Genomic DNA, 16296 nt, shown 5'->3' with positions numbered 1-16296 from the left:
AAGGTGAATGACATTGCTAGTAAGCAATAGAAGCAGGTTTCAGGTACCTGATGGCAAAGCCCATCTGCCTTCGACCATGCCAGTCTGTCTCCCTTTGCTCCTTTCTCACTTCCTGTTACCCTCATGTTCCAATTAATTAATCATTTTCATTACCCTGTTCTACTCTCTCTTCGCCATCTCCACATTTCATTTAAATTGTGGTGCCACAGCTGGCTGCTAAAAGCTGCCATTTCATTCCCATAGAGTATTTATGCTTGATTTTTTTACAGCTTTATTTGTTTTTATCCACACTGAGCACTGTACCCAGCTGCGTTGAATTCATAGTCATTGCATGCAGAGCCCAGATTCTGCAAAATGTAATCCGATTAGTGCTGCATACTGGAGATGTGTGGGAGGTAAAGCTCTATTATAGAAAACCTTTGGGCCAATGTCCTCTTTCTCGAATCAGTTTTTAAGGCAATCAGATGGGGGAAAAAAGGCAAGGCACTATGGGGAAGACCACCAGCTTAGTGTAGGAAGTCTAATTTATGAGTCCATTTAAGGACTAAATCATTGAGCTTGGGCAGGCGATAGAGACTGGCAAAGCACAATTAACGGAATTGAAAGCAAAAAGAAATGTTAAGAGGTAAGCCAGTTACTCAAATCCTTACTTTTAAAACAAAAAAAAAGAAGAAGAAAAATCATGATCATCATAGCCACATACGGTTCTGAAGACTTTAGGTATACATTAATCAGCTCATCATCACAGCTATATGAACTGGGTATCATAATCATGCCCATTTGGCTGATGGGAAAAGTTGAGGCTCAGCAAAGTGAGGTGACTTTCCCAAAGTTGAACTGCTCACATTCATTCACAGAGCCAGGATTTGAATCTAGACACTTCAGCCCCAGAGTTGATGTTCTCAATCACTGCATCATGCTGCTACTCTGAAGCCCATCATCTCACTAGAGTTTAAGTATCTTTAAAGAGATGATTAAGGTCAGGGTAGGACCAAGAAGATGAAGGATGGAGGAGATGGAGATTTTTTTTTCCTTTGTGGGGGTGGGGGTGGAGCTTTGGACCCTTTTAATCTACTATACTTTTTGGCTGTATGACCTTGGGTAGAATCTTTACTTCTTTGTATGTTGGGGAGAAGATATGGGAAGAATTCCTTTCGGGGTCTAAGGCAGCTGTGAGGTTCTTTCCAGCTGGGACATTCAGGGGTTCTGAGAAAGGACCACTACAGTAAGGCAGAGTTAGAGTCACAGTGAGGCTGGACTAATGCTGAGGATGAATGAGGTGGTCAGAGGAGTTACCATTATTTTTATGTGTCAGCTTGACCGGGTTAACGAATGCCCTGATAGCTGGTACCACATTATTTAGGGATGTGTCTGTGAGGGTGTTTCCAGAGGAGTTAGCATTATAATCCATAGACTGAGTAAAGAAATCGACCATCACAGATGCCAGTGGGCACCATCCAGTTCATCAAGATCCTGGATGAGACCAAAACATGGAGGAAGTGCAAATATTGCTGTCTGCTGGAACTTGTACATCCATTGTCCTGCCCTCTGCCATCAGCACTCCTGGTTCTGTGGCCTTCAGACTCAGATGGGGATTTACACCATTGGATTAAGATTAATGCGGGCCAAGAAATCCCATGACCTGTGGTCTGCAAAGAGAAGACCTAGGAAGTCTCATACCATGAGATTTGCCTTCTGTGCAAGTCTGAAGGCTCTCTGTGCACCAAAGTTGGAGGGCGGAAGAAAATGAATCCCAGTTAAAGTAGAGAGCAAATTGCCCTTCCTTTTGCCTTTTGGTTCGATTTGGGCCCTCAACATATTGGATAACGTCAGTCTTCACTGGTGATGGCCAGCTTCTCAATCTATCAAGTCTATCAATTCAAAAGATAATCTCTTCTGGAAACATGTGCATAGACACACCTAGAGTAATTTAGTTTTACCAGCTACCTAGGCATCCCTTAGCCCAATCAAATATACACATAAAATTAGCCAACACAGTCACTGAATGTGATAAGTTACCATGAAACATTTTCATTTTGAAAAAAAAAAATGAAACATGACTGAACTGTATAGTTTTCAGTTTATAGAGTCATTGAAATATTTTCTTCTCCAGAGGAATTTGTTTCCTCTAGATCCCTTAAACATCCTCATTATCAATTGCGTAGTGATCCCTAACATCAAGTCCAAAATCTACATTTTGGTTCTGGCTTTATTCGCTGGCTAGATAATGTACACTGGATAATCTTCCTCTCAGCGGTCCTGTTTGTGATGAGTAATGTGAAACTGGTACCTAATAGAGATGTTGTCTAATCTGGGGGAAGGGGAAGGCAATGGTGTTTTAAAATCTGGCATGTTTTTTGTTCCTTCTATTGGTTTACCATGAACAATGACTGGCCGCTTGGAAGCCAGAAGTGTTTATCAGTGGACTTCAGTAGGACTAAGGGAACAGGGACATAGTTGGGGAGAAAAATGTGGCTTAAAAACCATGTTTGCAACACTGTTGTTTCTTTGGCACCACTGTATGCACTGGTCAGAGAGACACCTCGTGTCATGATACCCCAGGATCATGAGAACCCTGAAATCAGCTAGAAAAGGAAATGAAAGCTGACTGACAGGTGTGCTATGTGCTGAGAGGCCTCACAGAGATGGTGTGAGAGGCAGGAAGCAAACCACAGCACCAGGCTCTGTGTCCACAACTCAATCCACTGGGATATACTGTCCATCACCTGTCCCCCAGAGAAAGTTTATAGCTAGAGCTCTTCTCTGACATCAGAGGTTTTCCAAACATATAACAAATCTCTAGCACCTACAAAATATATGAAGTTCAAGTCTCCGCTGATTTATTTAGGGATGATTGGCTTCTTTTCCAGAGCCTTCCATCCTTTTTATGGCCACTAGAACATTTATTGGCCTGTGGGTGGACATAGAGCTCATGGCTGCTGTTTCAAAGGTGATAAAATGGAGGCCATTCTGTGAAATGGAAACCACACTGGGCTTCCAGCTCTCCTCTGCCCCGTCTCTGAAGTAGGTCTGCCACGAGTGCAGTGAGTGCCAGGAGTGTGTGTGTGTGTGTCACCATGATGGCTCCTGTGTTTCAGGCTGATGCTGACTAACATGCTGTACCCTTTGGTCTTGCCTTCCATGTACCACAGGATCGATAAACAAATAAGCAGGTTTCGGAGATGGTTACCCAAGAAGCCAATGAGGCTGGACAAGGAGACACTGCCAGACCTGGAGGAGAACGACTGCTACACTGCCCCTTTCAGCCAGCAAAGGATCCATCAGTGAGTGTTTTGTGTTAAAACCCCCAAATTACTAAGGAGGTGCAGCTGTGGCAGAGCCTACCTTGGTAGAAGGAGCAGCATAGTGTCCAGTCTCCCCTAAAAAACAATGTCAGATTTATATCTCTTTTATATCAGCCAGGGGAAGCTGATGGCTATCACAGAAATCCCCACATCTCAGTGGCTTAAAATGTCACAATGCTCTTTGTAGGTTTGGTCTTCTCCTTGGTGATCAGGAGACCCAGGCTCCATCTGTCTTATGGCTCTGCCAATTTCCAGTGCTCAGAGGGTTCCACAGGCTCACCTGCTTGCAGGCAAGGGAACTGGTACCTATGGCTCCTTAGAGGATTTTTTGTTTTGTTGTTGGTTGGTTTTCATCTCAGTTTGCTTCTCAGTTCCCCTTCCTTCAGCATATCATCAAACTGTCCCAAGAAAAGCCACATCACCTCTCAGCCCACTTGCTGACAGTCTATCAGACTGTCTCAGAACAGCAATTTGTCACTTTTGACATGTGGGAAGAAAAAAAAATGTTGGCTAAGTAACTGAGGTGCCTATAAAGAATTGCAAAAGTAATAGAGAATTTACTCTAAAGTTTCTGAGATGACAAGAAATGTTTGCTGGAAGGCAGGGTAGGTGTTGGGAGAGAAAAGCATGCCAAAGACTATAAACAACTAGGGAAAAATAGTCTCCCCAAAGGGACATAAATCAGCTCAGCCCTGCCTCACCTTCAGCCAGACTCAGGAATTCCCGGCCTTCTGTTCTGCATCAAAATGCACAATGCTCAGGAAAATCAATCTAATGCAAAGAAAGCAACTCAGAAAACTTCTAAAATAGCCAAACCTTGGATCCCCATGGTTCACATTGTGTGAACATTTAAAACATTATTTAAGCTCACAACCCTAGTTAAAATCTCCATGGAAAATGGGAACTGAGAGATATTTAATGTTAATTCAGAGATCAGGACCTCTGGGTGTTTTCTTAAGAGAAAAAGAGCAATGAAACCTGGCATGTTCCCACTCTTAATTTAGATCCTTGCTGCATTGATGTTGTTTATCTTGGAAATTTTTTAGAACAATTGTTTTTTAAATCCTTCTAATGTGGAGTCTGGTTTACATGCAGATTTTCCTTTGCTTGTCACCTGCTTGGAAGGGTGACTAGCACAGTGCAAGGGGGTCTCAACATTTTTGATGATGGGTAAATGGTTACATGTATAGGTGGGGCAATGGTTGGTTGGGTGGATGGAAGGATCGATGGATGGAGGGAGGGAGGGAGGGATGGAAGGACTGAAAGATAGATGGGTGGATGGATATGTGTATAGAGGAATCAGTGGTGTGTATGTTGTACCAGGATTTTGTTTTATTTCAATGGGATATAATAAAATGAAAGATGAAATTCTCCCACACTATCACCACTTCATGCTGGTTATATTCCTGATGTTCTTGCTTTAGAACAACACTTCTCAGCATGGATCTCAAAATTGGAAGCATTTGGGATCCCATTAGGATTTCTAGAGACTTAGAACTGAGAATCATATTTTTACAAGTATTTCTAAAATATCTAACAAATGAGAGATGATAGGGTTATGGATAGAGATATTCAACCATCTCACATTTGAGAGGCTTTTTAAAAAAAAATACACTTGGGTATTGATTCACTGAATAATTGAATAGTTGAACAGTCACCAATTTAGTATCTACTTCTTACCAGGCATTGCCTGGATATGGAGGATATAAAGACAAATAATACAGTCTTTACCCTAATATGCTGATACAAACTATTTTAAATAGAATGATGGGTGTGACCTAAAAGTAGAAGTGCTCAGTGGTCCAGATTTGGAAAGAGATTGGAGAAGAAAGTGCTTGATGAGGGTCTAGAAGGATAAGACTTGCCCAGGTAGGTAGAGGGAGCAGGGGCAGGTTACCTAAGAAGACAGAACAATATATAAAAGAACAAAGGATAAAAAAGGTGATATTGAGGAATCACTCATAGTCTTCCGTGAATGGAGTTATAAGGTATGAGGAGGACCTAACATTATTGTTGGAAAAGGGAAAGAGATCAGTGGAAATGAGTTCTCAAGACAGGAGAACCAAGAAGGGAGTTATGGATAGAAGTATTCAACCGTCTCACTTTGAGAGGCCTTGTTTTTGTTTTTGTTTATGTTTTTGTTTAACACATACGTCCATAGGGATGGATTAAATAAGGCAAATCTAAAAACCAGGCCTCTTGGGACCAAGAGAACAGAGGCGATTCTATCATGAAAATGAGAGGTGAAAAATAAAGTGTCCAGAATGTCCAAGGGGTGGGAATTTCTTTCTGTTTGAAAATTTTTATACCACATGGGTGACATCCTTTTGATTGTAGTAAAAAAGGAAGACTTGAAGAATGTTGACTGTCAAGTTGTAAACAGTCATTGGTATAATCAGAAAAAAAAATATTCCCTAAAGATGCATTGAGGATGTTATTAATGGGTTTAATTTAATCAGAAGTAACTGCTTAATGAGCTCTGGGAGTTGTGACATGATATCCTGGCTTTGCAAATGCAGTCCAAACTCTCATGTGACTTCTTGGTTTTGCAGAATGATATTATATTTGTTTTGGAGTAAAAGAGAATGATAGAAATTAAAGTGTTTATACATGTACTGGGGGCCATGAATAGAGAAATTTTAAGTTTTAATAAATAATTATCAAAATGGTTAAGTTCCTTAAAATATTAAATTTTAATAAATAATTATCAAAATGGATAAGTACCTTAAAATACTTGCTCTGGGCATAAAACTCAGACTCCTAAGTTGGTCACTAACTCCTGCTTCCATTCCCCCTGCTGTATCCTTTGGCCATACTGAGCTCTTTGACCTCCTTAACTCACCCTGGGCTCTTTTGTCTCCTTCCTATCCTAGCTTTTCCTTCTACATGAAATAACTTTTCCCTTAGACTCCCTTCTTCCCAGATTCATCAGAGATATTTCTTCTAGAAAACCTTCCATAACTCCTGGTCTCCATCTCTAACTCTTGAGTAAAATGCACTCTTATGTCTTGGCAATATTTAAAAATTTTTCCTTAATTAATAGTACCATCTATTTTAATTACCTTCTCTAAGACTCCTTGAAAGATTGTGTCTGTCCCACCATTTTTAAATTCCATAACAGATGTACAATAATGTTTGCTAGGTTAAAAAAAATGAGCACATTAAAATGAAAAGACAAGAATCATGTGAGTAGATAATTGAAATGAGGTGAAGTTAGCTGACTGTACACTCACCTCAAACCAACTCTGAGGAGTCCACCTCCACCCCCATTATTCCCTGTATCAGGACATAGTACTAATTCATTTGCTGAAACTGGAGCCTGAAAGCTATTTTAGGCACCCCCCCCCCAGTGCTGCTTCCCACATCTTGTGCATCTTCCAGGGCTGAAGGCTTTACATCTTAAATGAATCTTTACTCCCAACAACTTTCCCCCACCTTTGCCACCATTATCTTACTTTTGAAACTGAGGTATTCACAGGTCTCACCATTTCTGGACTTTCTCATCTCCCATCCATTCTCTTGGGGAATACTAAGTGTTTTCAAAATATCTATCTAATAATGCCAGTCTAATCCTATATATATATATATAAATTTTTTTTTCTTCATGGTGCTGGAGATTGAACTCAGGACCTTGTGCGTGCAAGCCAAGCACTCTACCAACTGAGCTATATCCTCAGCCTCAATCTAACCCTATTTTAAAAACTTAGAATAAACATCAGAATTATTACCTTGGCTTACAAGGCTTTGTGGTCTTTTCATGTGGCTGTCTCCCACCTCGACTCACTTGCCTTATGGCCTTCCATCCTGCACTACTGTGGTCCAGATACACACACCCTCTCTTAGTCCTATGGCCAGACTGTGCTTCAGGACATCTATACATTCTGTTTCCTCTCCTGGAATACTCCTCCCTTTCATCTAGTTTATTCCTTTTACTTTTCAGCACTTATAATTTGGGTGGGCGGGGGGGGAGTTGTACATACTTATGAGGTACAATGTGATGTTTTGATTAATTTGAACATGGGTACCAATCAAAGTAGAGTAATTAATATATCAGTCATCCCAAGTTTATATCATTTCTTTGTGGGAAATACCTCCAAAATTCTCTCTTGTAACTATTATGACATATGCTATGGATTATTGTTAACTATATTCACCCAACTGTGCCAAATACCACCAAAACTTATTCTTCCTATCCAACTTAATGTAGTACCTGTTGACCCACCTTTCTTTATTCTACCTCCTCCACTACCTTCCTGGTCTCTGGTAACCCCTATTCCACTCTCAACTTCCATAAGATCAGTATTTTTAGATTTTCTCATATGAGTGAGATCGTGCAGTACTTGATCCTTCAGAACTCAGTTGTAATGAGTCTTCCTGGGAAGCCTCCCTCCCATAGTCTCTCCCTCTCTGCCATTTCTTCCAAGGATCATGTCTCCTAACTCTGTACTCTTTTAGCAGAATATTTCCAACATAAATTTTTTCAAATTGGACAGTTTATGATTATTTGAGTATTAAATGGGAAATGCTTGTCTTTCTAGGTAAATTCTGAATTCTGTGGGGGCACAGTTTTATTCACACTCTTATCTCCAACACCTAACACAATGCCTAGCATACAGCAGATACTCATTACTTGTTTAGTAAATGAATAGGTCAAGGATAAAAGTAATAAAGGCAACACAGAAAAATCTAATTGCAAATCTTTGTTTTTAAACTCTATTGTACAAAAAAATCTGAAATTGAGAATCCATTAAAAAACAAACAGTCTACCATTCTACTGGAACCTATATCTGTGTTTGAGAAGCAATCAAAGCAAACCAGTGGTAGACATTTCTATAAGTCAGTAATGCCATTTGGTTATTTTATGTGATATCAACAAAGATGGGCCTACATTTGAGAAGGCTCTTACTATATGCCAGACACTGTTCAAAGAACTTCACTGTCCTCATATGACCCTGTAAGGCCGTGGATATTACTGTTATCACCATTTTACAGATGAAGGAAGTGAGGCACAGAGAAGTTAAGCAACTGTTATAAGTCACACACCCAGGATAGATGACTAATCCTGCATAGCAGTGGTTGAACGCTGTAGAAATTTATTTATTGTTCTTATCATTGTCTAATGTGGGCCTCCCTCTGGGAAGAAGGCACAATGTTCCCATTCCATGTAGTCATTCAGGTACCTAGATTCTTTTTTTTTTAATTGATTTAAAAAAACGACAGCGGAATACATTATAATTCTTATTACACATGTATACTACAATTTTACATATCTCTATTTGTATATAAAATATGTTGACACCCAAATCGAGTCTTCATACATGTACTTTGGATTCTTTCTATCTAAAAATTCTACCAGCCCCTAGATTCCTTATAGACAAGAGAAAATAAAGATAGGTGATTTTTTAAAGTAAGTTTCTATTTTTATGGGCCAGGCACAGGGGCAGTATACAGCACATTCATCCGCTTTACAGGGGCCAGAGCTCAGGCACGTGCTCACTCCTGACTCAGGAATGCTGGGAAAACCATCTACCTGTTTGCCCAGGAGGAAAAGGGAAGCAGGCTTGCTGAATAAGTAGTGATGGAGTAGGAATTTAAGTTCAGATGGGGAGGCTCCAGATCTCACACTGTGAACCATTCTGTTCTACTGCAGAATTTCTCAACTTCAGCACTATTGACAATTGGATCTGAATAACTTTGTTGTGGGGCAACTGCTCTGTGTATTTTAAGATAATTAGTACCATCCTTAGTTTCTGCCCACTAGATACTTGTAGTGCACCTTTCTCTTTTAGTTGTGAGAATCAAAAATTCGTCGAGACATTGCCAAATTTCCTCTGTTAATGGTGGTACCAAAATCTTACCTCTCCTTACCACCTTGATATGGGCTCAAAATCATACCTCTCCCTACCACCTTGAGAACCAATGTTCTAGTGTTTTTCGTCGCATGACACTCTTCAAGCAGAATAATCCACTCTCTGTGATAAATTAAACTCCACTCTCTTTGATAAATTAAACTCTGTGAATGGACAGAGTGATAGACATGTCCATTTAAACACTAATTTATTCCTCTTCACCTTCTTGCTCGTGAATGGCGCCCTGCTAAAGTATCACCGCTCTTCATTCTTAAAATGACATTAGCAGAAACACCCTTGAGGCAATTATTTTCTAAGGTCAATACCCATAAAAAAAAAGGTTTTCTGCTGCTGGTAAATAGAAAAAAGGAAAATGTGAAAGAGATTCATGTCACTTTTTATATTAGATATGCTGTATATTCTTTCAACAAATAGATCACTTTTGAATTGCCTTTTAAAAATATGTGCTAGATACAGCTAGAAAAGCTTTCCTCCCTGTACTTTCCTTATTTATATCATTACTATTATTTTACTTGTTTTTATATAACTATAAAAGTGAGGTAAAATTGAATACTGACTACTTCCTAATAGAAGAATCTGAAATTTGTGCTATATAGTACATGCTTATGTGTAAATACATATTCACTAATTCACATGCTGCATGTCACTTATTGTTCAAGGTGTTGGGAATCAAGAGTAAATAAATAGACAAAGACCCCTGCCTTCTTCAAGCTTATGTTTTAGTTGGGGATGACTGACCATAAATTACAAACCAATGGTTGTCATCCAGGGGTGATCTGTCAATGTCTAAGAACATATTTGGTTGTCATAACTCTAGTGTGGAAATTGCCACTGGCCAGGGATGCTGCCAAACATCCTATAATGCACAGAGAAGCCCTCACCATGAAGAACTATCCAGATGTCCAAGTCAATAGCGACAAGGCCAGTGTTCTTAAAAAGTCAATTTGAAATCCAGCGCATAGGTGATTTAGGCTGTGGATAACTAGGGTAGAAGAAATGGGTAGGATCGGAGTTATACCTCAGTGGCAGATGCTTGCCTAGCATGCGTGAGGCACTGGGTTCAATCCCGAGCACCACATAAAAATAAATAAAAGCATTCTGTCCATTTACAACTACAAAAAAAATTAAAAAGAAATGGGTAATAACAGCCTGAGGATGAGGGTGCAAGTTGCATATTTAAAGACAGGGTTTATATTCTTCAGGTTAGGCTTCATGGAGAAGGTGTGAATGGACTTGCAGGAGGTCTCAAGGGGAGAGAGAGAGCTCCAGGTAGGGGGAAGACCAGAACAAAGACCTGAGTGTGGAGCCTGTCTGGGAATTTGAGGGACATAAAGAAGGCCATGTGGCTGGAGCAGAAATGACGAGGAGAAGTGCAATAGGGGGAGTTGGAGAGGTAAGAGGCCTGTGTAAGGACTTTGGCTTTTCAAAGTTAGTTAAGTCATTCCGATAGCTCTGTTAGGAACAAATTATAGGAACAAAGGTAGAAGCAAGGACCAATTACGAGGCTACTGTAGTCATCCAAGTGAGAGACGATGCGTGTTTGTGTGTGTGTCGATATATATATTTAGTCAGCTTTTTCGCCACTGTGACTAAAGGACCCAACCAGAACAACCATCGAGGAGGAGAGGTTTATTTGAGGGTTCACGATTTCAGAGGTCTTAGTCCACAGAAGGCCGGTTCCATTCCTTAGGGCTCAGGGTGAGGCCGAACATCATGGCAGGAGAGTGTGGTGGAGAGAAGCTGCTCACATGATGATCTGGAAGCAGAGAGAGCATCCACTCACTGAATACAAATATATATCCAAAGCCCTGCCCCAATTCCCACCTCCTCTATCCACACCTTACCATTCAGTTAATCTCTATCAGGGGGTTAAATCACTGATTGGGTTAAGGCTTTCACAAACTAATCATTTCTCCTCTGTACCTTCTTGCACTGTCTCACATTTGAGCTTTTGGGGGATACCTCACATCCAAACCATAACATTATATTATATATCTATATATAAAGTTTCTATCTTTTCAAAAACTGTAATGAAAATATGTGCCACATATAGCTCAGCATGGCCCCATTTCTTTGCAAAGCGTGATTATGCACAAAATATTTTAACTCGTGTATCCTGTGCACATATGAAATAGACATTATAAAATGGTCTTCTGAAATGAAGTCTGCTCACATGCTTTTAGACTTCTACCTGAATCTTCTAGTAGATTGAGATCTCCTACCTAGGAAGGAACTATGTACCTGGCATTGAATGGCACTTAGGGAATTTGTAACACCTGACACAATAGAAAAGCAGTAAAGCAGAGTTGGCATTGTTGCTGCTGTTGAAGGACAGAGCCGGGGCTCCAGAGGCAGGTCCTCTCTTCACAGTGAATATCTCTCTAAAGCCCAGACATACAAATGGAAAGTGAAAAGTACACTCCATTGTGGTCTCCTTGTTCAACTTTAATTTTCCCTTGACTTGTTGATTCATTGTTGGCCTCAGTTCTGCTAACTGATAAACCATCTTCTCTATCAAAGATTTTGTGGTGATTAAATTCTGTTATCAAGAATAATATCAGGGCTGGGGTAGTAGCTCAGTGGTAGAGCACTTGCCTAGCATGTGTCAGGCACTGGGTTCAATCCTCAGCACCACATATAAATAAATAAAAATAATGGTTCATTAACAACTTAAAAAAATTTAAAAGAAGAATGCCAACAAATTTTTTAAAAAGAATAATGCCTGATCCCAAGATATTTAATTCATATATTACACCTTTTAATTCATGTATCGTGTGCCATATACAAAATGGGCATGACATAAACACCACATGACATGAAGTTGGCTTACATACTCTTTCTTCCCTTCTATCTTGTTATAATAAAAAAGATAAAGAAATAACAAAGTCTTTAATAACAAAATAGCATAGCTGTTAACCCTTAGGGACATACTAACCACAGAAATCTTGGTGCTGAGGTCATCAAGGAAAAAAATTGCTGGAAAGACGGCAGTGGAAAATTCTCCGTAACCTTTCTCTCCTCTGACTTTGTTCTCAGTGGAATAAACCAGCTGACTGTGGAAGCTAGTTGTAAACATTAGTGATCAACCCATCAAGTAGTGGTAACAACTGTTGCGATAATCAAAGTGAGAGCAAACACCATTTACTAAGCAACTCCTATATTCTAGGGCTATGCCACAGACACATTAGAACTCCATGAGGGTGCAGGTAAATGACAAAGGTTAGAGAGACTGAGTGGCTTGCTCAAGATTGCCCTGGTCAATGCTAGATTAATGAACAGGGCAGGGGGTAAAGCGTGCCTTTTCCACAGTGCTGCCACATGAGTGGAGCCCAAGTACAATTTTTTAGCAAAATTACATTTGGAAGGAGCCTGTGGGCATTAAGATATCTCTTTGCCTTTGGAATTTATTGTTAAAGCATTTGAGGTGCCCTAAGAAGACTGTTTTAGTTAACATTTTCATTGCTATGATCAAAAGACCTGACAAAAACAATGTAGAGGAGGAAAAGTTTATTTTGGCTTATGGTTTCAGAGCTTCAGTCCATGGTCAGCTGACTCCATAGCTCAGGGCCCAAGGGGAGATCATGGCAGAAGGGTATGACAGAGGGAAACAGCTCAGCACATAGAACCCAGAAATCAGATAGAGCTCTGATCACTAAGGACAAAATACAAGACCCCAAATCATGTTCACTGTGATCTACTTCCTCAAGCTACACCCTACCTTCTTACAGTTACCCAGTTAATTCAGATCGGAGGATGAATCCACTGATTAGGTTACACCTCTTGTAATCTAATGAAATGTTCTGAAACTAGAGAATATCATTTCGAGTAGGCATTCAAGTTCAGAAAAAAATAGTGGGCTCACATTTGCAGCCCTCACTGAACTCCGCATCTTGACAAATGACTCAGCGAATTGGGCTTTCAGACTACTGGGCAGAGTAGAAGGGAGAAATATATAATAAGTCACATGATTTTGATTGTCAGAGAGGTATCAATTCCTTAGATAAAGGGATGCTTCTTGTAGCATTTGACTCTGAAATAAATTCTTGCACAGTAGTATTGAGGGCTTTGAATGAAACAGTAAACATCATTATCAGTAACCTCCTAAGTGCAAATGCTTTTCTGGAGTTTATTTCTGGAATGCTGGGCAACATGATTCTATAGAATTAATTGCTCATGATCATAATCTTCTGCAGGAATTTAGGCAGGGTATCCAGCAAAGTACTGCAGTATACCCCTGAACTAATTGTCCTTGTTGTTCGAGCTTTATTCCACAAATAAATAAATAAATAAATAAAGTTGAGAAGTGATTAAATAGCAAATAACTTCAATTCCATTAGAATGTGTATCTATGTTTGAGAGGCAATAAAAGCAAACCAGTGCATATGCATCTCTAAAAGTCAACATATGATGCCATTTGGCCCTTTTATATGTTATCACCAGAGATGAGGCTAGAGGCTGCTTACCAGCCATGGTTATTTGGCTACCTTCGCATCTGACCCCAGAGAGAGCTCTCTACTACTAGCCAGCTGTAGAAACAGGCTTTCAGCATTAGTCAGTCATTTTATTGGATCATTATACTTTCAGAAGGCTCCTCTCAAAACTCAATTTCAGAAAAGATAATTCAATAGGACCCCATGGAATTTATTGTAGGATTATGATAGATAACATTTGTGTGGTGCTTACCAGGTTCCAAGTTCTTTGCAGTTACAAATTCATTTAATCCTATGAGTAAGTTGCGGTCATTATCCTACATTTTTTATAGAGCAGGGAACTAAGGCACAGAAAGGGTAAATAACATATCCAAGTTCAGAGGGTAAGTGTCAGGGCTTGGATTCCAAAACCAGTCATTCTGGCCCCATTCTTATTCTCCTACCATTACATGTTAGTTTTCTATGGCTGCTATAACAAATCACCATGAATTTAATTGCTTAAAGACACAGAATTTATCATCTTAGAGTTCTGGAGGCTAGAATCCAACGTAGGTCTCACTGAGCCATTTTCCTTTCTGAAGGCTCTGGGTGAGAATCTATGTCTTTGCCTTTTCTAGCTTCTAAAGACTATTACATTCCTTGGCTCATGGCACCTTCCTCTATCTTTAAAGCCAGTGTCACACATTCTCTCTGACTTTGCTTTTGTCAATGTGTCTTCTTCTCTGGTTCTGTCTTCCTTCACATTTTTAGGGACCCTGGTAATTACAATGGACCCACCGGAAAAATTCAGGAAACTTTTAGTCTGTTTAGTGTTGCTATAACAAAATACCCGAGATTAGGTTCTTTATTTTTTTAAAAAAAAGGTTTATTTAGCTCAGAGTTCTGGAGATTCAAGAGCATGGCCCTGACATTGGCTTCTGATGAGGATTTCATGGTTAATAACCCCACCTGGTGGGAGCAAGTTCAAGAGACAGAGGTCACAAGGTGAGAAGGAAAGCAAGAGAAAGCTGGGAGAAACCAGGGTTGCTCTTTGACAACAACCTGCGTGTGTGGGAACTAATCCACTCCCATGCTGCCTAACCCACTCCACAAGACCACCTCGTGAAGGTCCCACCACTTTTTACTTTGGTGACAAGCTTCAATATGAGATTTGATAGGGTCAAACCACATCTATACCATAGCACTTCCCTATCTTAAGGGCAGCTAACTAAGAGCCTTGATTCCATCTGTAACATAATTCCCCTTTGCCTTATAGATAATATATTCACAAATTCCAGAGGTTAGGATGTAGACATCTTTGGAGGGTCATTATTCTGCTTAGCATATCTATATAAATTTGCCAGTCCACAAAGTCCCAATAGAGGACAATTTTAATAGGAAAAAAAAGAAAAGAATGAGGGAAGGGAGAGAGGTGGCTTTTTGATTTCATTAAGTGAAATCACTTATCTATTTAGTTCAGTATCCAGCCCATAGTTAAAAAGTCAATAAATGATGACTGTTGTTTTTACCATGAGCCAGGAGTAAATTGGGAATCATTTTGGGAATCTCTAGCCTAAACTGGAGTAGCGTTACTTTTAAAGTAAATGATGATCAGTGTTCCAGACGCATTACCATTTCATATTTGTGCATTAGTAACATATTCCAACTTGCTTTTTAAACCTTTCCAGTATAGATATTTGAAAATACTGATTCTTTTAACATGTACCTTTTACTGTATTTTCTTTTGAAGTTGTCTGTTGTTTTCATTGATCTAAAATCTTTAGAGGATTCTTTAGGCAAAGAGATACCAAGATTGATTTAGGTAGGATTAATGTTCTTTTAGTGCCTCGATGACTTAGAGCAGTCTCAGGACACTTGTTTTATTGCAGTTACTTATTGGCATCAGGATCCTTGATATGCAGGTTGTTTGTATTGATCTGTAGAGTCAGGGGAGATATATCTATGTTCTGGAAAATTTTAAACTGAAATGAAAATGAAACAAGTCAGAAAGCCTAAGATTTGAGCTTCTGAAGATCATATGGCTCCTTTTCAGTAAGACAAAATGACTTTAGTTTAAGGAAAAGCAAACCCTTTGGTGTCTGAGTTAGTAGTTAGCACATTGTCTTAATATTTGAGAGACCACCTGTGATAAGTCATTAAAAAATATTTTGTTCATCCTTATCCATCTTTTTATAAGAACTCTTCTGTTTATCAGCTCAGTTATTCAACAGATACTTTCAGTGTCTATTATGTGCCAAATATTGCCCTGTAGTAGGTAAATGTATTTCTATATGTTCATATGTATATGTGTTACAGGGTGAGGGTCCATTGTGGAGCTGAGGCAGACACAGCAGTCTTCTCTCACCAGTTCTTCTGATCATGCCAGAAAGATTTCAAACTTATCACTCAGAGTAGCAGGCAAGAGTTTATCAGAAGAGATAAGAAAAGGAAAAAAGGGACACTCTCAAGGGAGACAGTGAAGAGAAGGATGATGTGCTTCCAGTTTTATTGGGGATGCTAGGGAAGTTTCCAGAGAGCCCAGCCCAAGTCCACCTCTTGATTCTTTACTTAAAGCAAGATGACATCAGATTTCCAAGTCTCCACTGCACAAGGTAAATGTCCAGGACAACTCTAGGTCACTTTGGCCCATGCTGATTCATTCTAATTGGGACTTGTTCTTACAGATTTTATGTTTAGGGAAAATTGTTCTTA

General features: G+C 39.6%; 1 protein-coding gene across 5 annotated transcripts in view; it reads left to right on the top strand.

The window, feature by feature from the left end:
• Ano4 (anoctamin 4) overlaps positions 1-16296 on the top strand; it is a 384018-nt gene that overhangs the window by 266495 nt on the left and 101227 nt on the right. For all 5 annotated transcript variants that reach the window (XM_078052935.1, XM_021724481.3, XM_040279417.2 and 2 more), the window contains one exon: positions 3153-3284. In XM_078052935.1, coding sequence (XP_077909061.1) covers positions 3153-3284 — 132 coding nt within the window. The remainder of the gene's footprint in view (positions 1-3152; positions 3285-16296) is intronic.

Source organism: Ictidomys tridecemlineatus, chromosome 6 (genome assembly GCF_052094955.1).
Source record: "Ictidomys tridecemlineatus isolate mIctTri1 chromosome 6, mIctTri1.hap1, whole genome shotgun sequence".
Classification (NCBI taxonomy): Eukaryota; Metazoa; Chordata; class Mammalia; order Rodentia; family Sciuridae; genus Ictidomys; species Ictidomys tridecemlineatus.
Note: the sequence above shows the minus strand (reverse complement) of the source record. Positions and strands in the feature narration are given on the sequence as shown.